Source organism: Anser anser (genome assembly GCF_964211835.1).
Source record: "Anser anser genome assembly, chromosome: 1".
NCBI lineage: Eukaryota > Metazoa > Chordata > Aves > Anseriformes > Anatidae > Anser > Anser anser.
The window spans coordinates 139,364,768-139,392,482 of record NC_139720.1 but is presented as its reverse complement, the minus strand read 5'-3'; the positions used below and the strand labels follow the sequence as shown (position 1 = coordinate 139,392,482).

The 27,715-nt window shown below is 37.1% G+C and overlaps 1 protein-coding gene across 4 annotated transcripts; it reads right to left on the bottom strand.

The window, feature by feature from the left end:
• Window positions 1–500: 500 nt before the first annotated feature.
• TUBGCP5 (tubulin gamma complex component 5) lies at window positions 501–25,734 on the bottom strand. 4 transcript variants are annotated; one of them, XM_083805637.1, is made up of 24 exons: window positions 25,011–25,734; window positions 22,618–22,684; window positions 22,432–22,540; window positions 20,465–20,561; window positions 19,749–19,859; window positions 19,117–19,196; window positions 17,901–18,036; window positions 16,752–16,869; window positions 15,268–15,357; window positions 14,623–14,716; window positions 14,074–14,320; window positions 13,673–13,875; window positions 12,845–12,960; window positions 11,682–11,950; window positions 10,546–10,744; window positions 8,938–9,126; window positions 7,769–7,951; window positions 7,407–7,491; window positions 7,166–7,286; window positions 6,031–6,209; window positions 5,109–5,234; window positions 4,427–4,515; window positions 2,557–2,657; window positions 501–1,525 (listed from the first exon to the last, which is right to left on the bottom strand). In XM_083805637.1, exons 1-24 carry the CDS (start codon window positions 25,312–25,314, stop codon window positions 1,479–1,481), a joined length of 3,360 nt encoding a protein of 1,119 aa, XP_083661763.1. In that variant the 5' UTR covers window positions 25,315–25,734; the 3' UTR covers window positions 501–1,478. The 4 variants fall into 4 exon arrangements, with proteins under 4 accessions (XP_083661763.1, XP_083661765.1, XP_083661764.1 ...); XM_083805639.1 differs by having other exon boundaries at window positions 22,618–22,671; window positions 25,011–25,234; XM_083805638.1 differs by lacking the exon at window positions 19,749–19,859 and having other exon boundaries at window positions 25,011–25,727.
• Between the last annotated feature and the right edge of the window lie 1,981 nt (window positions 25,735–27,715).

The following is a 27,715-nucleotide window of genomic DNA, read 5'->3' as shown; positions in this document are numbered from 1 at the left end:
CATTTAGTGAAGAATATACGCTGTCTCTGCATGCGATACTTTATGTGGAATTTCAAATAAGAACCAGTCATCATAAACTGGAAGCACCAATTTCTTTTGTTAGTAGCTGTCCTCCTATCACACAAAACATCCTCTTGGAAAACTGTCATGTGGCCGCAGAGGATAATACAAGATGTTCTCTATAAAGCAAAACCTCCACTCAAACAAAAAAGAACATGCTACAGGATAGTAGAAAGTTTCCTACTGTTATATTTGAAAAAAAATATATGGCTGTAACTTGGAAGAACCTTTTGAGATCTCCTGTTCACACAAGACTCACAACATTCCTCTTCATATGAAGTTACACTGCAATTCACAGCTGCAAAGAATTGTTTCATAATGTAAGCCACAGTCTCATGGCTGGTAGTAAATACTCTATTTACATAGCAGAAACATCTCTCAAACTTTAATAAGTTACCAATTCGACTCAGCAGAAATACATGCACAATGGTGAAATTCCGATTATTAAATCTTTTATTTATTCAAATAAATAAAAAGGTAAATGGATGTGATTGATATTCTCTTTTAAAATGCAGGTGCATCGATGCCAGAATTACAGAGAAAATTCCATGGGGAGAAGACAGGGCAAGTCATCATGTGCAGAACAAGCCCCACATTTACTTATCTAAAAATGTACCCTTCTATATTATGATCTACCTCTTCACAAGAAGTTAGTTATTAGATGTTCGTTTGCAAAAGGCTTTGAAGAAGAAGGGTCAAGTCATATCTGACCACCTCTGAAACACCTCAGCAATCCAGTAGTTAAGATAAATATATTACACACCGTGATCTTGACTATGCTTAAACTGACAAGAGTTTACCGCTAAAATTAGTAAACCTTGATCATTTAAATTAAAAAATACTGCTATTTTATGGTCTGCAATAATATACTTTAATTAAATTGATGTTGTATTTTGTTATACCAGTTTATTATAAGTCTTAACTGTTCCCTAAGAGTTCTTAAGAACCATTAGGCAAATATGATTCCTTCTCTCAAAGGAAAAAGAGGCTAAAATGAACTCAACCAAACTTTTGAATAATAAGAATTGAGTCATACCACTCCACATTGCTATGTAACCTATTCAGAGCTGCAAAATTAATGGAAACAGTAAATCGACAATTATTTATAATAAAAAAAAAATCCTTTATACAGCATGAAGTACAGTTTACATATTCTCAAGTGAGATTGTTTACAAAGGAAGCGTTTTACACTGCACGTTTTCTGATGTTAAAGCATATACATACAGAGAAAAGTACAGCCACAACCAACACACTTAAATACCTGTACATTATTTACATTTTAACATACTTTACACAACTCCAAACCATCAGTATCATTTAGCTAGACACATTCCAAAATGGGGTGTAAAATGCTCAGTTAACAATGGAAATTCAATGTAAACACTACTTTCAGTTGCTCAGTAGTTCAGATTCAAGTGTTAACTTTGTTCCATGCCAGCCATCAGTGACAAAGCTAACGATTCCACTGTAAACCAAACCATAAGAAAGTTAGTATTTGCATTTTCACCAGTCTGCAAACATTCACTGTAATATTCAATGTTGTAGTTTAAAAAGGAAGATACCAGTTTATTTTTAATATTTTAACACTTCCGGATTTAACATGGCAAGACGTTTTAAACTTTACGAATCTCTGACATTTCAGGCAACATATTGCTATTTTCATTACCACCTGAAATAACTAATGGAAAACTGATAAGAGCTGTCAAGAAATGAGCTAACTGAAGAAATACTGATGTCTGTATACAAAAAAATGAATAAAAGTTGGTGGGAGTTACATGCAGTAAGCCATTCTCACAAACTGTGTCTCACAGACAAGCTCTTGTAGACTAAATAGCAGCAATATAAGATATAAACCTCTTTTAGAAGCCCATCCTGCTTCCTTTTGGAGAGTACTGCTCATAAAGGAGAAGCAAGGTGAATATCCATGTGCATCCCAGCTAGCCCCATTCAGAAGTTGCCCCCCTAATTCAAACTGGCATTGATTAGCAATTTAAGCCAATATTGGGATGCAAGTAGAAGCACAGCCACTATGCTGCTGTTTCTACTACTGATGAAGCAACCTCCTACATGGATGGGCAAAGCCAAGAGCTCTGAGCAGCTGCAACTAAGTCATCATAATACTAAAATTTTATTTGTTCAAGATGTATCACGGCTGTCACCCAACCACATCAGAAAGAATGCTTTTATAGGCTCTCCAGGTCTTGGTTTCATTTATTCATTTAGAAGACTGCCTGTTAATTTCTTGGCTACATCAGTCACCTTTTCCTCAAGCAAAGAGGTAAACTGAAGATAACTGTCATAAAAAATAAAGTACGGTACACATACTACAAGAATAACGATTGAACTTATTAGAAAGTAAGACTTCATGCTTCTCTGGATACCTTTCACAAACTACATATTTTAAGATGTATGGACAAACAGATTAAAATATAAATATATTCATAATTAAAGCTCGTGTCCCAAAGTGCAGGTTTACGAAAAGCCTCATGTACTTACAGTGAGGAAAAGAGCCTCGACAGACAGCTTTGTTGAGCACAGTTACAAGAAACATGTGACAGTTTTTAAAATCAGATTCCATCTTCTCTATGGATTCCATCCTACAAAACAGTTTAACAGAGGTGCCCTTAACAGATGAACAACTGTTATCTTCAAAATATAACCACAACTTCACAGCAAATGACCGAAGTGCTCTTTGCACAGCATTCTGTCTTTAACTCACAATATTTCAGTTATGTCTGTGTAGAACACTTCTAGAAAACCAAGGCAATTTACACAGGAGTGCCTGAGCTCTATCCCAATGGTATTAGTAACAATTTCTTTATCCTGCTAGAAATCTTTACATTTACTAGGAGGAACTGTGTGGTTCCAACTGACAAGAACTACTGTTCCTCTGATTCACTGGAATTTCAACACAGCCATTCCTGGTCCCTATTGTTTGGAGCTCCTTGGGATAAAGCTATACTGCCAAATAAAACAGAGACACAGAGCAGGTTAAACGCAGGGCCCCAGACAACCCCCTCTGCTTTATTACTCATCATCCCTTGAGTTCCAGTCTGGAGAGTGCCAACTAGCTCTCACCAAAGGAAGGAGAAGATGTAGTTCACACTAGTCACTCTTTTCCTTTTTCCCCTCTCCCAAAAGACAACAGAGATGCCTCAATATCAAGGTATGATTCGTCCTGCAACATCCAATAGCACACAACCACATGCCATGACTCTAAAAACACCCTTCACAAATTATTTCAAATCAGAAAAGCATTTCAAAATAGTAATTTGCTAGTTCCACAGGAGACCAGGGTCCAAGTTCTAGCTAATGTCTGTGTAAAAGAGAATTAGTCACAAAAAAATACAGATGTGAGCCAGTCCACACCAGCTGGCCTCAGGGCCACAGGTCCTTGGGTGCTAGACATAGCCTTGGAGACTTGCCTGCTATCATTCCACCCTCTAATTAGCATTTTTCACAACCAAAAAATAGAAACTCTTATTTTCAATCATGTCTAGAGATAGCTTAGAGAACAACAACTGATTCATGGACTAACACAGTTTTATCCTGGAAATTTCAGGTGGATTTCTGGCTTCAATTATGGCACTTAAGCAAGTAGGCAACTTTTCTAAAAATCCCGACTACGACACCCACCCCAGGTTATTTCTACAGAAAAGGTACTATAAAAAAGGAGAACCCAAAGATAACTTCAGATTTTACCAAAATTGCAAATTTTAGCATTTCAACTTTGAATCAAACATTCTGCAAGAAAATCTTCACTCCAAAGTCAACTTCCATAAATTTCAACAGTTTCACATTTTTACCTTGAAATTTTGACAAAGGTTTTATAATCTGGACAGTCTAAATTAGAAAAATAAGGTTGTTTAGAGATTAGATTTACTTTTTTTTTATTAAAGAAAAACGAAAGTGTACTAGAACGAATGCTAAATACCCCCACTTCTCAAAAACCATTTAATGAATGTTAGCACCTGGCAGCCTACAACTTTAAATCACAGCTAGGAAATGCCATCATAAACCAAACCTGTGAGCCTCTCGTTTTACCATTATGAATAAAGATGAATGAAAGAAAACCCTCTTTGTCACTATGCTCTACAATCTTTTCAAGAAGTTACATTTAAAAGTTACATATGAACCACACTTTTGATTAGAAAATACTGAATATACACTGACACCAGTGCATGAAACTTGCTATGTTCTATCTAAAATAAGTTTTAATTTTTTTTTATTAAATAGTAATTAGCCTCTGCTATCTGGTGTTAAACACTGAGCAAAACTCCTGTTATTTCACAGGCAAAAAAATCTCAAAAGCACATTCTGAGCTGTGAAATCATGACCACGTAGAATTCTAGGTAGGTATACTTACTTCCAAGCCCCCAAACCAGCTTGCCAACGGTCTGCAAACATCAGTACCAAATTTAACACTTTCATTATAGCTTCTTTCACAAAGCTCACCTAAAGTAAAAATTAAACAGAAGGAGTAACAGTCAGAAATTCATCGTTAAGCATAGTTTTCATTATTACGGATACAAAGATATCTCACGCCATTTAATCTGATCTGTAAAAAACAGTCTCCTAGGTACAATGCGAGCCTTCACATTTAAGATTTGTTTTGTATTTGCTCTCTCATTCATTTCCACAGTTATTTCAATAAGGACTAGTACAGATAGCATGTGGAATAGAAGGCTACAACAACAGCCATGTATCTCCATTTCCTACCACACCAATACATACAACCCTCGTTACATTTCCAAGCCTTGGTTTGTTCACATCTCTCAAAAACAAATGAGTTAAGTGAAACCCAATGTAAAGAATTTCATTTTATCTTTGCTTCTCTCCTTCACAGAATTGGAGCTGAGACTTGCAAGAGAAACTGAATCACAGTGTTAACTCTGACAAGCTACCATTTCCTCTAGAGGACCCACATACTGCTACGTATGTATGAACTGCAAAACAGGCATCATCATTAGTACTAAACTTTTTTCTTGTCCTGCTAATCTCAATGCACCCAATATTCCCCCCCCCCCCCTTTTTTTTTATTTACACACCTTTTCCCTCAGCAGGCAGCGATCATGGATTGTAGATAGGTATCTGTAATGAATCTTTATCAACTGATCTAAATCTTTGGCTTCTTCTACCTGGTGCTGAAACTCCAAGCCCGTACTGTGAAGAATCTTAAAGAGAAGACCACAGTTATTAAATTCAGTGTTCCACACAAGTGCTTATGATTCTATTTCAAGAATTTTTTTCAGAGAGGGGGAGAGAGAGAGAGCCTATAACTGCCCAATTTATTTGCTCTGCCCTTTCCAGTTGCATCTTTCAGGCTCAACCTCCCTGCTACCATCAACATAGTAAAAACTTCAAGCTCTTCTCACAACTCAGTGACATTCTTCACTTAAGTAAGAACATTGCCACTGCAGAAACGCAGACATACTATCCCTGGAAGAGTTGATTTAGAGTATATTGATTTCATAAAAGATCAAAAAAGGCAATAGTAAAGCAGATATGAATCTAGAGGCTTTACCTTTGTTTTTGAAAGGTTATACATACTCATTTGGATCAGAACACTAGATATTTTTGAGAAGGATCAATTTAAATAAAATGTCAGTCGGAATACTTTTATAAGCATAATAGCTCTTAAGAGATTTAACAGCTTAAAGAAACATATTTTGACATGATTGTGCACTAGGAACATAACACTGGGAGAAACAACCAAAAAGAAAAGAACTAGCAATACCCAAAGATTTGTCCGCATGAAGAACTGCCGAAGTATTTTTAGAATTACTGATTTTAAATGGCCAAGTAAATATTGATATATTTTAAGCTCAAATCGCTTTGTAGAACAGACATTAGAATGCGACCTTGCTTTTTATTTGCATGTATTTGGTCTCGATAGACATAAAGAAAAAATAATACTGCATCTTCGGTTACAAGTTCTTAGTATAAATGAAATTAAGATATAAGACAAACCCTTGTCATGATGTAGTTGTGCAGGCTGTTAACAAAATGCATAAGTTTCACTCGTAAGAGGAACATGCGATGTATTTGTTGTTTTATACTTTCTGTTTGCAGTCCAAATAGAGGAAGTGTTCCGTGTTCTAATGAAGTTCCTTCCTTAACCTGTGAGTTTTCTGCAGCACTGACTAGTTCTAAGGAGAAAATGCAAAAATATTTAAATGAAGCATTTATGAAGACAAACTGTGGCTAAAATGTTACTTGAAACTAATTTTTATTTCTTATTATTCTGTATGACACACTCAATTTTTTTCTTACAATTCAGGTGTTTTATTAAAATATAGCAGCAATATATTGAAATAGTTTGAAAATATATGTACCATGCAATTTGATAAATACTAGAATAGGAAGTGCTATTTAAAGGCTATTTATGTGAAAGGAAAAAAACAAAACAATATTAAAAATAAACGCGTATACTATCTCTACAATGGGGAAAATACTAGAACAAAAATATATATATATGTAAAGTTTAAACAACAGAAAACTTTCAGGAAAAGAATTCGTTAACTGATACACGAAACATAGATGAAGCATCAACTTTCTAATTTGTTTTTCTAGGACAAGAATTTATATGGGAAGGGAAAAGCATAATCCAGTGAAGGGAGACACCAAGATATCTCTTTCTACAATCCCCAAATATTTAAATTATAGCTTCAAGTATCTATTCCTGTCTAACTTACTGTTTCAATCTCAATTAGAGGTTTTTTTTCCTTAATTTGTTTGCAAGATATTATTGATAAAACTCGGGCTATAAATAAAGCAAAACACTAGGGTGTGGTGGACGGACCTTTCAACAGCAAAGTCTGAAGAATGAAACAAGAAGTTTCAATATAAACTAACCAGACCTGAGCCACAGAGACAACAGGAATGCATGGATAAACAGTGTCATCCCTGAGGCTGAAACTATGTGAAAAATATGCCCTGCTTAAAATATCTAACTTCTGAAACTAATAGATATTAGTGTTTTATAGAATGAATCAAACTTCTAACTGGTTAATACTAGTTAAAACTGAAGAAGGTAGCAGACTATTTATACCCTTAGACCACAGAACAAGTTTTTAGAGTATCTTTCACTGAAACAGTTTCTTACCATCAAATCGTAAAACATCTAGGCTATACTTGGCCCACTTTATTTGCAGTAAGAGCAGAAATACTTGATTGTAAATTTTTTGGCACTCTAAGCTTATAACTATATCCACAGGCCAAGGAACCTAAGAAGAGCAGAGGATAAGACAGAAAGACAAGACAAGAAAAGGTAAGTCACTTTAATACAACACTTCAAATCTGTTCTAGAATTAAAACCACTGCAATATTAACTTACTACATTTTACCTTATAACTTAACGTCAAGCCATCTAAGGTGTGGACAGGAAGTTTCTTCTTAGCTGTATCAACACTTTCAAATGATATAGACAACCTATTAAAAGAAAGAAGTGTTTTTATTGGTGGTGATCTGTTTTAAATCACTGGCTACCTCCATCAGAGATTTTTAATTTCTTATCATTAAATATCAACTGTCTAATTTAATTTGGTAGAGGTGTGTAGAAAGATAACAGCTCAAAGCTTCATTAAAACAGATGCTTGTAATGAATATGCAATAATTAGCATTGACCTATGCAAATGAAGTATTTTACTATGGGCAGATGTGATAGAAACCATAACTGAAGTGTATTTCACTGGATTTTGCATTTTACCTTGAACTGTCCTCTGGATAACGTTGCCCTACTGCTTCTTGAAGTTGAACATTTAAGAAAGCAACATTCTGCCAAGTTTCCTTTTCTCGTATTTTGTCAAAAATGGATGTATAGAAATCGTACATAGTATCTCCAGCTTCAAGCAAGAAAAAGTTTCTCATTGCTTGCAAATATTCTACAAGCCTAAACAGGGAAAGACACAACATTTTCGAAGTCTTAATCATACAAGCAAAATCAAATAGTTGTTACAGAACAAAACGTTAAGAACTCTTCATTACAAGAATTCAGTATTGAAAAAGAAACTTAACGAAATCCACACAAAATCCTGTGCTTACCCCTCAGGCAGCCTTCAAGTACGTTCAAATAAAACAAAATAATCATCCCATTATTTCTTATAAGTTTGAACAACACACTACCTTCAACAGAAGTGCTCATGGAGTTCAGCCTTCTTACAGGCTAGGCTATTCTCAAAAATAGCTTTAGCAATCCTGTCCCTCTTCCTAAACAGAGCTTAGGAAAGGAGATGTAATTTCAGGGAGAGTTCTGTGTAATAAGGGACTTCAATATGGAGCTCCAGAAAGTGATGAAAGTGATTCTTCCTACTTTATCAGAAATGAAGAACAGTACCTCTTCTCTCACAAACAAAAAAACCACCACCAACAACAAAAAACTATAAAAATACATTAAGTACAGTAGACAGATTAAAAGCACAGTGACTTATGACCACCTCAAATATAAAAGGAATAGTAAATTTTACTTTATATAGTATAAAAATACTGAGTAATACCGTTTTGTATAGTACAAATTTTGTATTACCATAATTGAATCTCATATTAAATATATATATTGTGGCCTCCTAAAATTTGCCTTCCAATTTCAAACAACAACACTATTAAAAACAAGGTCTGAAACAACTTCCCTATTAAACATCCACTCAAGACTAACAATGGTTTTGCTGTCGATTCAAGCTAGACCAAAGCTTCACTCATGACAATGTTAAATCCCCCTTTCTTTGTCAATGTTTTTCTTGTTGATTAACAAATTGCAGAAGAAATACAACTCACTCTGAGGCTCTTCAATCAAAATCTTTAAAATAAAAATTATGTTTTTAGTATGTGGCATATCACTGGTAATTAGGAATGTTGAGGAAAACTGATTTACTTTCTTACCTATAATCCTTCTTTAAAGTTTGCATCAGATTACCACAGCATTCCAAGTACTGCTTGTCTATGTGAGGATAAAGGCAAGACCTCAGAGTCAATTCAAAAGTCTGGCAGGTGACCGATTCTGAGGATCTATCCACACAAACATCCCCACCAGTAAACTTCTCGTGAAAGTCGCTCTGTTCCAAATATAATCTTCAAAACAAGCACACTACTTAGGGAAGAAGGCACATAATTCCTACAGTATATAAAAATGTCATACCTTTGAAAATCTTACTCAAAATTGGAGCTTCTACTCTAAAAAAAATTATTGCAGAATAAAAGCTGTTTTGTAACTATTAATTGCAACTGTTACATTAAAAGACTTACAGTTATATAGCTATATAATTATATAATATTACAGTTATGTGAGATAGTGATATTATAACTAAGCCATTTCTTGTTAGTTTCAACACATAATGACCAGGCATAAGTGCATGAAAAAGAACAGCACACTATAACCACTTAATTGCTAAAGGAATAACCCTGAAAAACAACCTCAAATTCAAACACTGAAAATACGACATCAGGTTCAAACAGCTTAATAAACCCTTTATCATTATCAACTTTTTAAATTACGTTATGCGTATAGAGTAGCCAGATGAACTGCCAGGTAAAGAAAAAAGGCACAAATCCGGATTTTGCTTGAGACACCTTAAATATGGGATACATGTATAATCTGTAATATTATTCCATGGGAAGAGTGCGTCTGTGGGCAGCCTACATCTGGTAAGTTTAGTTATTTTGTCACAGAAAGAAAAAAAATATTACAACAATTTCTGAAAATCTGCTCAGTAGCTAAATCAATTGTAAGAGGAAGCCTGGTTCATTGCAGATACTGACTGGATGAGTCAGACATTGAATTAACCTTACTGTCAGCTTTAACAAACAGATTAGTCCCAATGAACAAGAGAAGTAAGAGAGTCTTATCTGCTATTAATTATGATTTCTTTAAAACAAACTCTTTCTAAGACTGAACTGAAAGCACATGATTGATAACTGGCATTTAGGAAATACATAAATAGCTGTTTCGTATTTGCAATGACAAAAAAAGATTTTTAGAATTAGCCTTTCCTGCTAATTCTCAAGACATTCATAATCTCTGTGACTTCCCTCTTTACAAAGAATAACAATGTTTATGCAGTAAACAAGAATTTTGCAAGGCTTTTAAATTCTTTAACACCACCACAAACGAAGCTGCATTTGTCAAAGAATATGCACCAAGTATATAGAATACAAATTTCAAGCAAGCACATTTAAAGTTTAGATTTTACAGCTGCGTTCACTACTAAAACACTTATCCGTGTGCTAAAAAGGTTATGACAAAAATTACTCCCTCTCTATGCTAACAGATGTCAATAGAAGATTCCTCACTGATTTTAACTGTTTTGCTTTAACTAAGCACAAGTGTAGTGCTTATTTAGATTCTGCCACTGTTTATCAGCACTCTTTACTGTGTTTGCTTTTTTACTGCAGCAGCAATAAAAATTTTGGTTTACCAAATATCACTAAGTAGAACACTGCTCTTGACAACACAGCAGGAAGATCCTTCTTAGCAAATGGTTATTTACTTACCTAGCAAAATTAATAGCCAGCAGTGGGTCGTGGACATCATCCAGTTCCAAGTGTCTTTCTGCTATAGATTGCATCTTTATCAGGCTCTGCTTTGTGGCCTGCTGTTCTGTAATAATATCTGGAACAGACTCTTCCCCATGCCGCAGGCGAGACTGCACTGATTCCAAGAACAGTGTATACAAACTCTTTCTTTCAGCATCTAAATTGGGCAACACATTTCACGGTGAGAATTTTTTCTAAAAGATAACATCACCACCACTCAAGAAGAACTGTGGAGTCTAGTATTTTCTTGATATATTTTAACAAACTAAATTTAAGCTGCTATTCAAGAAAGTGTCAAATACATACTTAGAACTAAGTATTGCCAAATCAGGAGGTCTAATGCTTAAAGTCAGGTATAAGTTCAAATGCATTGCTGATCAGAGAATGTCTGTGAACTTCTTCCACCAAGCGCAGAGGCAATTAATTCTTAGCACTTCAAACAGCCCTGCAGTCTTCACTAGAATAAATTACATTCTCACATCGAATGGGGAAAACAAGCCTAGAGAGATTCCAAAATAATTCCATTATCTCTATTAACCATAACGAAACTGCATGAACAAAAAATTTATATTGTCTCCTCTGAAAAATCAACATTGGTTATACCGCTGTACTCTTTTACAATCATGCAAAACATTCCTAAATATAAAAACCTATAAAGATGTCAATATATCTTTCATATTATTAGTACATTGCTTTTTTAAAGAAGTTCTGTGCTATCTCAAAATTATTCAATCACTTAGCAATGAAAAGCAGCTACTTATTAAATCAAAGCAGTTTTACTGTTAGAACACAAAAACTTTTTGTCTGTCTCATAAAAAATTAAATGTGCTTTGAAAGCATACGAAAACAAGTTTAAGAAAGCAATATTGGAAGCAATAAAAAGTGAAGGGAATGCTCAATCTTTGTTTGCTTTGTTCTTGTCACTTGTTTGCCCTGGAAGATTGTTTTCAATTAGACCTGAAGTTACAAACCATGCCACTGACACATAACAAGGACAGTTAGATTATTCTAAAGCCACAGAAACACTATTACATAGAATACACCCGTGCTGTTAGATACCTCATAGCACGGTATTTGACAAACTGACACCTCACCCCTTGATGCAGCCTGCTGCGGAGAGCCATCTTTGCACTGAAGGTTCTTCAACAGCTGCATGGATTTTCCAGCCATGATTATTTGCTTTAGCACAGGTTTCAGAAAGGACACCATAGTGTGTTGCCTGCTCGAAGGGGCTTGATCACTGCCAGAACTGGCACTGGCATTATCGCTCATCTTCTCTTCGTTCTCTGTCTTTTCTGACACACTATATAATGTGTAAGTAGCATACCAAAAATCCCTGTGATTAACTGGAACATTTTTGTTTCTGCAAACAAATAAAAAGCTGTTGAATATTTCCCTTTTAAAAAGATGAATACACACCTTACAGTAAGTTTCATCTTTGCTCTATACTTTGCCCTTCTTTTAGAGTAGTCAAGAAGCACATCCATAGCATACAAAATAAGTTCGTATCATAAACTGTCCAGACACCTCTAGAAAGGATGATAGCTTTAACAGAATAAAGAATCAGTTCACAAGAGATTAAAAAAAAAAAAACCACCACCAAACAACACCTAACCAACCAAATCCACAAAACAAGGCAGATAATTATAATTAAATTTGCGTGGGAAATTAACTATTCACAGTGCTATGCATAACAATTATTAGTGACTGACAGGCAGATTTATTTAAGAAATAAAACCCACAGAGAAGCAAGTATTACTAGGAATGCTGAAATATTCCAGAGTAGGTGAAACTCAATTCTCAGTCCACTTTGCTCTTTTGTGCTGTTTACACCACATACACAGTTTAGTCTTTGAAGTCAGATGGAAAGTAACCTAAATCATGTAATTAAAATGAAGCTAGTAAAAAATAAGTAAAATTTGAAATCACCTATTAGTAGTACTGAAAACACAACTATAGAATGACAGAAAGAAAAGTCAAGTAGGATGCAATAAGGTTTTTAAAGTTTTCAACTACTAAGGATTTATTTGTAATAGTAAGTTACTGAAAAATTAAAATAATTTATATTCCAGAACAATAGCTGGTATGGATCAAAATCTAAGGTAATATCCCTAATGGGAAATCTGAAGCAAGTCATAAAAGAACGATTAAGAAACTAATTCTACTCAAGTAAAATAACGAACATGAAAACCTCCTTTTACTGTCATCATTTACTTCCTAGCTCTACAGCAGGTTTTAAATTCGTCAGTATCCCCACCTCTGAATGATAAATTCCTTTGCCGGATCAAACAAATTACCATGGACTATCCATTCATCCACTGTCTGTAAGTAGGGCCTCACAGTCTCAACCCAGAGAGAGAACAGAAGGGACACCTGAATTTAAAGGAAAAAGAAGAAAGTAGCTGAACGGGATTTTTAGTATTACAAGCAATATGGCAAAATCTAACCTGTTAGTTGTGCAATTGTAAGTTTATAAGAAATACATAACTATAAAGATTTATAAAGTTAAAATATTGAACTAAAAATGACAGCTTTAGCACTTTTAATGGAAGCACTCATTGTGCAAGGTTCCCCTTACGCCTTTTGTCATTGCAATTAGAACAGCAACTTTCATTATTTTCACTCTTACATCCCTTAAGCCGTAACTGATAGTCACAAAACATGCTGTGGTTTTATAACGCAGAAAACAGGAAAATGAAAGTACACAATGATATCTACTACATTTTCACTAGTATAATCAGCAAGTTAATATAGAACCCAACCCCTACATTTCAACACTAACTGAATTATGCACCTGTAGAAAAAACACAAGGGGAAAGCTATTCCAAAGCTCCTTCATTTGTAACAGCTCTCTGGCCTCTGATTCCCCACAGTTGCTCCCCTCAGTCCGCAAACACACTGCTGCTCATCTCCTCATAAATCTTATTTTGTCCAGGTTGAGTGAACTCTTGTCAGAAAACAGTAATTTATTATGATTACCAAATCTGTCCCCTACTCCCAGTAGCTGAAAGCTAGCAAACTCAGACCCCGGAAAGAAATTTAAGGTATCAAATATTCTAGCATGTGAAAGAATGATTTCCCCTACCGTTTGCTCAGATGCTTCTCCAACACTGTCATATTCCAGAATAGCTTTGTAGAGAGTATTAAGCAGATGAGATGCTCGTACAACATTTCTGGTGTCGGGTGGAACTTCCGCTACTCCTGTGCTAAAAACTTTGTGAAGTACCTTTAGCTGTGCCAGCCGGGGAGACAGCTTATCTATTACTATTGAAAGTGTGACTGTTTTGTCTGCAGGGGAGGAAGAAAAAACGTATAAAGGCAACATCCAGCAGAAAATCATATTCTGGCAATGTTATTCATGAGCTTTTAAAATGCAGCATAGCATTTTCCAGTTTCAAAATGTATTTGCATAATGTTTTGTGTGCTTCCCTCTTATAAAAATTTACTTGTGTGCCTCCCTCTTGTAAAATTTCCTATGCACTGTACCTTTGTTGATGATGCATTTTTCAATTTCCGTAAGTTCTTCTTTAAAGCTAATGAAATATTTATATAAAGCCCACATAAAAGCTTGGTAGGTTCTGAATGGGGCTTCCGTAGTTTTCTTTGGAGTGGAAACAGTTCCATGCATTGTGTTTTCTGGGCTGTGTCCCATCACTTCATCAATAAACTTCTGTAGTCTAAACACGACTTGACCATATGCTGCTATCTGCTCCAATACAGATCTTAGGCAATTCTAGAAAAAAAGCATATTTTTTAGAATCATCTAATAACAAATTGTATTTTATAAAGCATAACAATTAAATCCCAAGATATTTCTATGAATTAAAATACAATGAAATTTTGCCATCTCTATCACTTCATCACATTTTCACATACTGGAACAGTTCACTCTATTTTATTAAGTCAGGCACGTTTTGACTAAATTAAGAACAATTACAGGAACATCATTTTTCCACAAGCAGTTTAGTTTCCTATTCCCAAAAAATTACATCTTCCTAATGACAGATATTCAGCTGAGATTCAGAAACAACTTACATGGGTTAAATGAGTTACAATAATATCGTTGCGCACAGCCACTTTGCCATCATTCAGCTGAAATATGAAAAGCTTTTTCACTCCTGAAAGTAGCCTTGAAAAGAAACAAAAAGAGTAATGCTTTTTCACCCCTTAATGGACTCAATTATATAATTAATAACAGGATTAGCTCTCCCTTACCATTTCTTTTTTTTCAAATGAAAGGGGCCCACAGATCAACTACAATGCTACTGGTACTGTAAGTTGTTGCTAGAACAAGAACAATAAAACACTGACACCAGGTAAACGTAACCTAAAGTTCCTTTCCAGTTGAGGTATTTTCCAGCTATGGGATGAGTCAAACCTACTTTGTAAAAAACGGACAGCGTACTAAAAATCCCTAGGGGCAGGATAAGAACAAGTTGGTTCTTCTTAACGGTTAGACTTGAGGAATCAGTAGATACAAGAAGCAGTAAACTATTTTCTTCTTTGTGAACCTGAATGGTTAGATACACCCTAGCAGCATTTTTTCTTGTAAGCTACACTGGAAGCTAAACACTCAGTAATCTTTCTTCAGATAAAACTTCAAAGATTAATCTGTTATTTCCTTGAATGAGGATACTAAAACACTAGAAGTTAAAATGCAGGTTTTGATGCTGCTCTTACCAAAGAGTTTCCCGTATAACCTGAGTTTCAGTAACTAGTGTTCTCTCTTCTGGCACATACAAAGGATCACTGGCGTACAAGTGGTGGTCCCTTGTAAAATATGAAATGAAAGTGATTTAAGGGTGAAATTACAGATGAATAATCTGAAAGTAAGGATGAAGCAATAATATTAAGGCTCAGTCCTGCTGTAATTATATCTGGGTAGACACGATGTTCACACAGACATTTTAAGTATACAAACAAAAACTTTTTTTTTTTCATACCGTTAAGCAAAGTACTACGGAAAGCACTCAAATACTATGTAGTTGTACATAACAAGACAAACAATTAAGCAAATACCCAAATTATTGAATCTGAGTTTTTTGGGGGGGGATTTTTTTTTTGTTCTTGAGCTGTGACTACTTACTATTTCATTCTCAATGCCCTGAAAAGTTATGGAGTTACTCTTTCTGTTCAAAGTACTACGCTAAAAAGTAAAATACCAATTTCTCTAACCCATCTCAGAAAATTCATACTTTTTCCCAAAAGTTTGCTTAAGGACTGGAAGCTTTCACAAGCAACTAAGAACTTTTCCCTATGATCCTGTGTTGCATAATTCTGCCAAAGTATTTTTCGTATTTTAGTAAAGTATGCAATAATTACTTGCATATGTAGTATTTGGACTGATTAATATTATCAATGTCAGTATTTATGTAATCATTTTAAAAATTCAAAAAAATCCAGGTTAATACTGTTTATTTATCATACATCTGCTAACAGAACTTTGTAAAAGAAGCAGTGTTGCTTTATTTATGTTGCTGATTTCCTAATATTTACTGTAAACTTTGGTTTGTAACTGGCAACATAACTGACACTAAAATAAATTTAACTTCTTGATTATGAAATTCATTAAATTAAGTAACCAAAGACAAATCTAATGGTCTGTATTCATGCAGTACTGATCCTTCAGAATTTGAAGTAAAGAAGATCGGGCATTGTTTTTTGGTTTTGTTTGTTTAATTAAACATCCTTCTCATTTTCTTTCCAACACCACAAAGGATATTGGAATGTTTCTTCCCCCACAAAATCACTGTTTAGGATTAACTGTTTAAGCAAGATACCAAAAATAAGCCAAAAGTTAAATTTTGGGGAACTCCTAATTTCCACGACCACTTACAACCCACTTATATTAGTTCCACAGAGACCTTCAGAAGGGTCCACCCAAACAAAATTCAACAGTAACATTTGCTTCTTTGAAAAAGGAAAACTCTCTTTCTGACGTGACAAACATAATAAAAGCTACATAAAAGGAAAATAAGCAATTAATAAAAAAAAATCGTTTGTTCATCTTATTAATTTGTATCCTTTTAACTATAAAGTCTGTTTTTCCCTAAATCAGTAGAAACTATACTAGCTTTTTACTTTTAGCAGTCAAGATGCTTAATAAAGTCATTATTTAAAATTATATGCCAGTAAGGAATATGTACGTGGTATTGTTTTCTTACCAGACCGCAGCTAGGTTGGAATGCAAGTGCAAACTATGTGAAAAGCGAGGAGCTCTTCCTGTCCAGTACTGAGGAACTACATGCTGCTCCAGCCAGCTGCGGGCATCAGGTTCACCGACTGTGAAAACATTGGATAGTGAGTGAGGTATTTTTATTTGTTTGAGAAATGCTTATAAAAACACAGGAAAAGTTATGAATTAGCCTATACACTCAGCTGCAGAAGCATCGATCTTTTCAAATAAATCACAAATTACAACTCCTTACACTTCACTGTGCTCACTTGCATGATAAAATTATGCACACGTTATGTGACACAGAGACATAGACATATCTTATCTCCTGAAAGTTAAGCAGAAGTCCTAGAAAATAAACTCAGAGGTTTACTTAGTTTTCAATTCTTCATCAGAAAATGTGCTTCAGGTAATTGTCAAACAATATATACAAAACAAAGCTGACTTAAAAAAATAAAATGCCAAATATTTTTAACTTTATCTCTTTGTTCCTTTTTACTATTCATTCAGTACATTACCTAAAAATGTTTTTCTCTTAAATGTGATTAACAAGAAAACTACATCTAATCCCAGTTAGATACCTACTGCTTTTACATCTTATGAATATTACAGTCTTCTTATACAAGGTATTTTGTGTCCTAAAATGTTCTACACAAAAATATACAGCTACAGTTAATACTGCCTGAAGCTATTCAAGAGTAAGCCAACTGGTGTTTGAATGACAGAACTTATTTTTCAAAAATGTTTCCAACTGAGTCAACTGTTCCTGTTGTCAGTCACATTATTTCAGTATTCTGATACTGTAGTCCCAATACTTTAAAATAAAAATTTACATTATACCCATAAAACTGCATGTTACATTTACCGTATCAGTTCTCATTTCTATCTTAGAATATTTGTGTATATTTCCACACAAATAAGCAGAAGCCTTCTCCATTAGCATCAACAGAAATCAAATCAAGCCTTTCATGTTGTTACTTTACTGTTAAAAATTAAACAAGCGGTAGTGAACAGTAAGGTGCATCTTTAAATTACAATTCTAGGTCTAACACACAGTATCTCACTAAGTTATAATAAAGTAATATTAGCTTCCTAAATTTGAGCACGTACGATTATAAGAATTACAGTTTAATCTAACCTTTCCAGGAAACATTAGGTACTGTTTTCTTGTTTGGATCTTGGTCTTCTAATGGTGTTCTATCCACTTGAATACCCGAGTCCTCCCTACTCAAAGGCTGAGTATCTTCCTCCTCTTCACTTTCTCCAGACCAGTCCTAGCAAGTGTAACAAAACCCAGCACATTTCAGTACAGCATCATGGGCAGATCTATATTCAGTTCCTATTGACCTGTGAAGCTGAACATAACCTATTATTTTCTTTCTTTCACTATAAAGTCATTTTACAATGCTAAAACTAATGTAACTGTCTCCCAGAAAGTGGTTTAAGTTATATTAACATTAAGGCTGCACGCCTGAGATGGAACAAGCATTTGTTTTTATCTGTAATGAAACCAAACACAACTGATGTTAGGTGTAGCATAAAACACATGCTACTGAATTGGTGCAATATATTCCACCTGCCCACAATCACACGAGAGAAGGCTCTGACAACACTACTGTGCTGTTCAAAGTTATCAGGAGAACGTCTCCTGAGACTCAAAAATGTAATATGACCTCCTGAACTTCCTCTACTCCCTACTTAGTGCCATACCGGTTACTTTTCACTATACTGGTAAGCTTCTAAGTTTCAGAAGCCTGCGTTACGATGATCTGGGAAACCCACATATATTCTATTAATTTCAGCTAGTACTGTGAAATTATTACTTGAAAATCTGCTGTTGTCCTATTCTCCTCTTGTCATAGTATATCCTACGATGTTGGTGTTAAAAAATTGTCATGCCCCTCCATACCAGGGACAACAGCTGGTTAAGCCTTGCAATCACCTGTTAACTAGGAGAGAGGTCAGAACAGTACACTGGCTGCCACAGGAAAGCTTTTTTTTTTTTCTTCTTTTTCCCCAAAAAAAACCTTTCAGGGGAATTGGAACTTGGGAGTGGAAGCGCGTTTAACTGCAGAACTACAGGAAGCTCTGCTTAGGAGCAGGCAGGAGGGTCAGCAGAAAGGGTTAGCTTAGTTGCAGAACTAAGTCAGAACAGGGTCAAGAACAAAAGCACTTGCATTACTGATATTCTGCTTGGGTCTGTATTTCATGGTATTAAGTTAGAAGTAGCATAGTAGGGAATCCTGTGAGAATTGATATAACAGAGTGTACAAGCCAGGGCAACTCAACCAATCTCCAGCATACTTTACAACAGTTTAAACACTTACTTTCTTTTAGCTTAAGAAATTACTTACCGGTGAATCCACACCTGGGCCAAGGTAAATTTCTTCTCCTTCCAACAAATACTTTCCCCAATCAAATTCTTCTTCCTTTTCTAGAAGTATAAATAAGAAAAACAGTAAGTATCACATAATTCTGTCTTCTTTAAAAACATTTCCAAAGTTATAATTACCTTTTTACTCTAAATCTAAAACAAAAGATATTCCCATCCATTTCAGGTTACACCACCATTCCTTTAACAAGGTTATACACTTTCAACACAACACATAAATTGTGGTAACAACCACGTATATTCTTTATTTATTAATTCTCTGTTTTGTTGTTTGTACGCTCAAAATATGCAGCAAACCGTGCCACCAGCATATTTATCTCTACTACAAACACTACCCTACACTTCATTCCTGGAAAAACATGCAAGAATGCAACATATTACTTATTGTAACCCGTCTCGTTTAGCTCAGCAGAGACATTCTGAATTTGAAATTTTCAGATGCACAAGCATACTGGACTGTAAACAACAATAAAGCAAGGGTCATCTTACTCTCCAAAAAAAAGACACCACATATCAATGACGTGATGTGTAATACTTTAAAAAATAACAAGTCACACTTACAATATATTATCTGAAACATGAAGCTTACTCAACTGTAATTAGTGCTGTTTGAGATAACCTCTTCATATTCACATTCCTGGAATGGGCTGAAAGTGCATTCAAAACACCGCCGAGGGAATGTGCAGAGATCATTCAAAAAGGAATCTTAAGATGCAAGATTTTCTTTAGGTTAGTCTGAAATATTCTTCTTTCAGTCTATGATACAACACTGTAAACAAATGGGGGATGGTATCCACTCACACTTAAGCACAAGCCTCGTTTTTAGGCACTGAGTGAAACAGTCCTACTCTGGAATGTAGGCAACTGGGATCTCCCTCTGGAAACCTTCCAAGACATTTAGCTTTCCCTGACTACATTGGGAACATCGGAATTTATATTACCGGAGCTGTTTCAACAGACCTCCTATTAAGGTGCAAGACTGAGACTGAGGACAGAAACCAGCTGTCTGTCTTTGAGTGTGTAAGCGCTGCTGAACAGGTAGAGATCATTAGTAAGTGACAGCAGTACAAGTCAGAAAGAGTTCCCAAGGTACTTTCCTGGCTGGAAAGCTAAATTATGCAACGTAACATAAATGGGGTACGAAAGGCTACTTGCAGGCTATATAAAATGTATAAATCATAAAAAAGACAATCAATAATGCATCTCAATATGAAGGAGATAATAAAATGGAGAGGAAAAATGGCCTTCTTATCAGATTGCATTAACTGAGCGTATCTTTTACTAGCAACACAAACATGCCGTAAACTTACCTGTCTCTTTTTGTCTTGGTTTTTCCACATAGGTGGTGTTGGATGGAGAATCAGACAAACACAACAGAAGAGACAGTATGGAATAGTGTGTATCTGTCTTTAAAACACATTAAAAAAAAAACAAGTCAATAAGTGGACTAAACGATTTTGGTTAGGAACGAATTCAGCCTATTATCTGCAGGAATGCTCCACAATAATTCCTGTTCTTCAGTCCTGAACTAAAGAAATAAAATCTGTAACATAACAATTGTTATCTGTTCTTTTTTCCCCACTAATTAGCAGATCGATATGCAAATACTTCAAAAACAGCATAGCTGTTTCTTACAGAAAAGAGATAAGAGGAACCCAGACCTACTGTGAAAGTAGAAAGTCACCTGAAGCCAGGGTTAGTAGACACAGCTACATCAATGCAGACATAAGAGAGGACACAAGAAACGTGCCTGCAGACATACAAGTCTGATTTCCCACATTTATATGGTTTGTTTTTTCAAATAGAGCCTGAAATGAAGTCAGCTAATACACTCTGCTAAATGTGAACACGACACCTAAACGTAGCAATTTATCTTCCCTCATCTAAAAACCTACGCCGAGTGTTAAGGATGCTTCTCTGATACTGTACTAAGGCAGCTGTGAAACAGAGGCCTCCAATCAGGCAGGAACCCTGCACCAACACTGGTGTGTTGCAGAGACTGGTGTTATGGTCTATTTCCTGATACCTGCTTAGAGCACAACCACTGCTATCAGAAGTAAGATTTTTTTCTTTGGCCTTATTCTGACTTTGCACAGCTCTTCAGCAGACCATTTCAAACGGTCAACAGCCAGACGGATTTCTGCTATCTACTTCCTATATACTTTGATTTAAACAATAAAGAAAATAAAAAGTACTTACAAAGCTCTTTGGGAACGAGATCCACCTCTACTTTCAAAAAAATTCTCAACTTTCTGATAGAGCATCATCACGCTCACCTAGTATATATGGAATACAGCATGTTCCTGCCAAACATCACTGACTTTTCAAGAGTTTGTCAAAGAAATGTAGTGGGTTGCCAACAGAGCCACACATGGGAGATGGTGTTCCACTTACTAGTCACAGAACTGGTATATACTCAATCTTCCCAGTTATATGACACTACTCAAAACTAAATGCAGTTTAATTTCCCAAATACGGGATATTCTTTATCTCCAGCTATACGCCAGTTGCAATTTCAAAGATAAAAACTCTTTCAAGTCTTAGAATACTTGCATCATTCAAGTATAAAGTGCTTGTGTGGGCTTTTCATTTTATTTGACTCTCAAAGCAAGAACAACTAAAGGTACTTACTCAAAAATCTACAGAGTATATACAGTACTGCAACTCAAGATATGTGTAAGTTATTGAGGGCTCAAGAGTTGAAGAAACTTCCAGTTTTCAAAGGCCAAATTCATTATTAAACTACCACACTAGAAAATGTCCAAGTGAGAAAACTTTCACCATTTCCATCCAGACCAGGTCCTAAACTGATTTGATACAAAGTGTATCAAAGGCAAAACACACACATGGTCTCAACAGAAAAGCTATGGGACAGGAACACTCCATTTGGGAATACTAAAACCAAAAGGTGTAGTCTTGTTACTTAAGGTAAAAATTTGAGCAAAGAGCAAGAACTTCTGTTCAGCAACCGTTTTAGAACAGACTGGAATTCAGCTGCAACATCTGTATAATGTTGACCGCAAAATGTCTGCTCTGCAACGAAAAGATTTCCTTTAGGTCATCCAACTGTGCATGCTGAAACCCTGAAACAAACAATAAACCTACTTCTAAAACAAATGGGAAAACTGCAACCCTGCAAATCCATGACTTGAACAGCAACCGTAAACATCACTGTTAAGTCACCAGAAATTTCCAACTCAACATTACAATAGAAGCCCGCTTCATGAGTGTAAACGCAAGAGTGGTGGAAAAAATAAGGAAATTGAGACATACATACTTTTGTTTCTTCAATATTTGGGAGTGGTGAGTTCAGAAACTTTTCTGTTAGTCTTTTCCAGCTTGCAGCTTTTCCAAGGTCAGAATGAACTATCAATTTTTCATGTATTCTAACAACAAAAAAAGTATCAATAATGCTTCAAGAAAGTTAACTCCTCGATTATTAATCCATAAACATAAAACTTACCCCTCTATTGTCCTCTCTACTTTATGACTGTTCACATCCAGAAAACGGTGAAATCTGCATAAGAAATCTGTATCAGAGTAAGTTTGATAAGGCAACTTATGTAAAGAAGAAAATAAAGCTGATTTACATACATGATGACAACTTCATTATCTTAATATATTTTCCTTTTAACAAAGCATGCTTAATTCAGCAACATCATTAAACATCAACAGAATTTAATCTCCGTGCCTCTGATCTCAGCAAGGATTAACTACAATTGACCTTAAAGATGGAAAAATTGAATGCAGATTATGTTTAAGCAGCAATTTCAACTGAATGGAAAATTACTGCTGCAACAGCAAAGTAAGCAATTAAAATGTGTCATCAGTTAAGTCAAGCAGAACAAGGAGATGAAGAACGTTATTGTCAAAGGCAACTGTGTCAAACACACAAAAATTATCTGGGACTTGCACCACCAGCACAGGCAAAACAAACATCCACAAGGGAAGGCTTGTAAACCCAAAAGAAGCTCCCTTATAAATGGCAAAGGAGAGCGCCTAAAAGAAAAGAGAGCCTAATCAAAACAAAAGAAGGTAAAACAAAGGTATATGGATTAAAAAATAATAAAAAAAACAACTTGTAAAAGGCACAATAGACTTCAAAAACGAAGTTAGAGTAGGAGTAAGTTTCTTTATATATATCAGTTATACAGACAGAGAAACCATGAAATGGGATGTGATGGCAGTGAGCACAAGGTACCCTATGCGCAGGCCCTCAAAGCCAGCCTAATATTTTGCCTCAGTTTCCGTCAACAATTGGAACAAGAACAGTGAGAAAACTCATATGACTGCAGAGAGAAATGAAAACTACTGCATCTGAGTCGGGGGGGCAAAAGCCAAGTTCAACATACTGAATTTAGAAAGACAATCTAGAATCACCTCAGTGTCAAAGCAATGAACTAGAAAATGAAACTGGAGGCCTAGCAGCGAGGATTTGTAATGAGCATCACTGGAGGATAAAGAGAGGATTTAAGAAAAGAAAAAATGTTGTTAACCACAGATCCACTAGCCTGACTTTAGCTGCATGCAAGGCTTTGGAATAAATACCAGAAGGAACAACTACAAATGACAGTAAATGAAAAGTCGGATAAAATGTAATCTTAATGAGGTAGCTGTTATTTAGTTGAAGAAAATATAGGTTTTTCCTATCTATTATAGCACATTAGCTTAATAGAAAATCATCAGTTCAACTGGAAAATTGTGGCAAGTACAAGAACTGGAAGATTTAGAAAAAAAGACATGATAGAACAACCAAAAAAACCCACCCAAGAATCTGCACTGAAAGGAAAAATTAAACTGCTAAGCTGAAGGGAAGTTATTAATGAAATTCCTTTAGCCCAATATTACTTAATGCTTTAACTAACGACCCTAACACACACACAAAAAAAGGTACCTTAAGTTTTTAAGCAAGTTGGGAACAGCATCCACAGTAGATAACCAGCATATTGCGTGTTAAAAATAAGATGGTTCTGAAAACTACAGCACAGAAACATCATCAGATCTAAGGCTACGAACTGTAAGCTTCGGAAACTTGGAACTAAAGAGAATTTCTGCTGTCACCTAGAAGCTCATGATTTGGATATAGAAAATAACAGTCAACCTCTGGTTGAGGTTCCACATACACTTCTTGGACAACAACCCTGGCGTAAAAAACCCTCCTCTTCCCACCCCTGTCTCCAAGGTTTGTTGTCATCAGTGCACTGCACCCTCTGTCCTTCTGCCAGGTTGAATTCCTCAGTCTAGAGGGGCACACGGCTCCATGAGCAACCGAGCCCCTGACACAGAGGGAGAGATGCCACAAGAGGGGACGGACCATCCACCTGCCTCGAGAAACCCTGCTGCCATCAGCAAGCTGCCGACTGGGGATAGCTATTATTGCAACGAACGTTTCTGGTGCAGCTACAGAAGCGTCACATGTAATGTGATGATACCTTACACAAAACATTTGTGGTGAATAAAAAGAAGCCGTGGCAGACAGCGGGTACAGCACCAACCCTACTCCTGCACGCCCAACAAAAACAATGAGCCTCCTCAGAGCTCAGCCGGGAACTGAACCTGTCAAAGGCGTGAGGTGAAAAGGCCCTGATGGAAAATAAAAGGGTTAATAAGCGTTAATAAGGACGTGCTCGTGACAAGATCACACCAAGCGGGTGTCATTCTCTGGGGGTTTGACGTAAGCAGCGTAGCACTCTGCCTGCAAGGGGCTGGGCAGACAGCCTCCACTCCCATCCCATCCCCTCCCATTCCTGCCTTTCCCTTCCCTTCCCTTCTCTTCCCTTCCCTTCCCTTCCCCTGCCCTTCCCCTGCCCTTCCCTTCCCCTGCCCTGCCCTTCCCCAGCGGGTCGGGGCGCGGACCTGAAGTTGGACCAGGCGAAATCCAGCGCCGTCTGGAACCGGCCGCCGCCCGGCTCCTGCTCCTCCTGCTGCCGCTGCTCCCTGCCCTCGGGCAGCCCGGTGACGCTGCGCACCAGGGCGCGGACGGCGCGCTCCTGCTCCTGCTCGAAGCGGCTGCGGCGCCCGGGCGAGGCGGGCGCCGCCATGGCGGCGGTTGGGGGGCGGTGGGGGGGGAAACGCCTGCGGGAGGCGCCACAGAGCCGCCCGCAGCGCCTCTCGCGAGACTTCGCGGCGATTTCTCGCGAGAGCTCTCGCAGTCCCTCATGGTGAGGCGGGGGGGTAAAAGGCGCCCTCGGGGAGACGCGGGTTCGCGTCCCGTGTCCGCGGTTATGGCGGCGAGCTGGTCACGGGGGTTTTGTCCCTCTCCCCTCTTTCGTGGTGAAGAAAAGCCTTCCTCTTCACCATGAAAGCATTTATAACGGCACAACCAAAGGAGCCACCAAAAGATCAGATGAGCAGCACAAAAATGTCCTTTTTAAAATAAATGGTGTATCAGCAGGGTGTTGCATTTGTTAAATTTTGTTGCTATGCTTCTTGTATTTTTAAAAGGACATTTCCTTTTGAGGCTTTTTTCTGTCAAAGTACAGTAGTTGGGATAATTTCACATGCCTAACAATAGTAAAATAGAATCATTAAGGTTGGAAAAGCCCTCCAAGATCATCTGGTCCAACCATCCCCCTACCACCAATGTCACCCGCTAAACCATGTCCCTAAGCACCACGTCCAACCTTTCCTTAAACACCCCCAGGACAGTGACCCCAGCACCTCCCTGGGCAACCTGTTCCAATGCCTGATTGCTCTTTCTGAGAAGAAATGTCTCCTCATTTCCAACCTGGACCTCCCTTGGCACAACTTGAGGCCATTCCCTCTTGTCCTGTTGTGGTGCATTCAAGAGCACTGGTGCACTTTTACCCAAGCAGGCTAAATCTTGAGCTTCAGATGTAGAAGCTCAGAGGGCCTTTCAGGGCCTTTCTTACAAAAACTGAACTTTCAAAACACTAGTAGAAAAAGTCTATAAATTGTTGGTGTTCCTACATCTCCTTTGATGTTCTCTCTCTGTGTTTCCTACTTTAGAAACAATTTCTTTAGTTTTAGTTGAGCTGTACTTAGCCAAGTAGTGTTTCGAGCTGTAATTTCTTGTCCTGGGTGTTAACTAAAGGTCTACACAGTCAGTAACCACCAGTGGTATATAGCATTGTAATTAATGCTTGGAATATCATAAGTAGCATTTTTAAAAATATATTAGACATTGAGGCTTCAACTGTTCTTTTTGCAGAGTTGCTGTGTTTTTCAGCCTATCACTTACTCCTGCGTATTTAAGTATATTTGTGCCACCGCTTTGATCGTTGTTCAGAGGGGAAGTTACAGGCTTTGCAGCGACTGTAGCACGTGTTTCATCTGCACCCGTTGTGGCATGATAAGCTTGGCAGCCACCCATTTCAGTACCCCATCAAAATAAAAGGGATTGTCACATGGAGGATTCCAGATCTTGATGGCTGATGTGACAAGCCGAGTCCCACAAAACACGGATTTAATGATTTCCTGCTTCCCGGCTGCCCCGTACAAGTCATTTTCCTCTCACACCACACCCTCAATTGTGCCGTGTGTGGAGCGACACAGTGAGCTGCATCGAGGAATCGATCCTGGTGAGAAATAATCTCGGCTCTGTTTTGCAAGGAATTTTAACACGGATCAATTCACAGAATCACAGAATCATCGCTGATCCGTTTTGTTGGAGGCGTCAAGAAGTGAGAGAAGAGCCACGCACCCTAAAGCCTCCAGGCAACAAAAGTACACCGTCAGTGGCTGGTGAATGAGAAATCTGTGGCTGGTTTTCAAAACAGGATACAAGGGCTGGGACAAATGTATAACATCTGTGCTCCTTCTGTCATAAAAGACTCTTACGCTACTTTTTTCTTTCTTTTTTTTTTTTTTTCATAGTAAGCCTCATTTCTATTATTGTTTTGCCAGTTTATAGTAGCAAGGCTTGGTGCTTGTTTTCAACTGTGGGAGGGAGCGCTGGGCAAGGAGAGGGCACGAAGGCCCTCTCTAAAGTAGGCGTAAACACTTTTTTTTTTTGTAAGATGTAATGCTAGGAAGCTTAATAGCTGTCCTTCCAGGCCACACTGCTATGAACTAGATGTATTTCAAGCAAGATCTTCCTCAGTCACAGGATTAGGTCATATTTGGGAGATATGTCCCTCCACATAATGGCATATAAACATCTGTGTCCAGTTGCATATCAGAGGAGGAATTACAGTGCAAGTCATTTGCTGAACTGTGTCTTTTAGTGAGATTGCTGTGAGCTCTACCCTGCTTCTCAACCTGAATTGGTGAGCCAATTTGTCAAGCAGGATTCAAAAGTAGGACAAGGTCTGCAGGAGATGAAATGTGTCAGGTGAAGTCCTGACTGCAGTGGGTCATTCATCAGATGAGCTACGTGAGGTTCTCAGTTCATGCACAAGATTATCACAGAATCATGGAATGGTCTGGGTTGGAAGGGACCTTAAAGAACATCTAATTCCACCCCCCTGGCACAAGCAGGGACACCTCCCTCTAGACCAGGTTGCCCAAAACCCCATCCAAGCTGGCTGTCAGCACTTCCAGGGATGGGGCATCCACAGCTTCTCTGGGCAACCTGTTCCCTCAAACCCTCACAGTGAAGA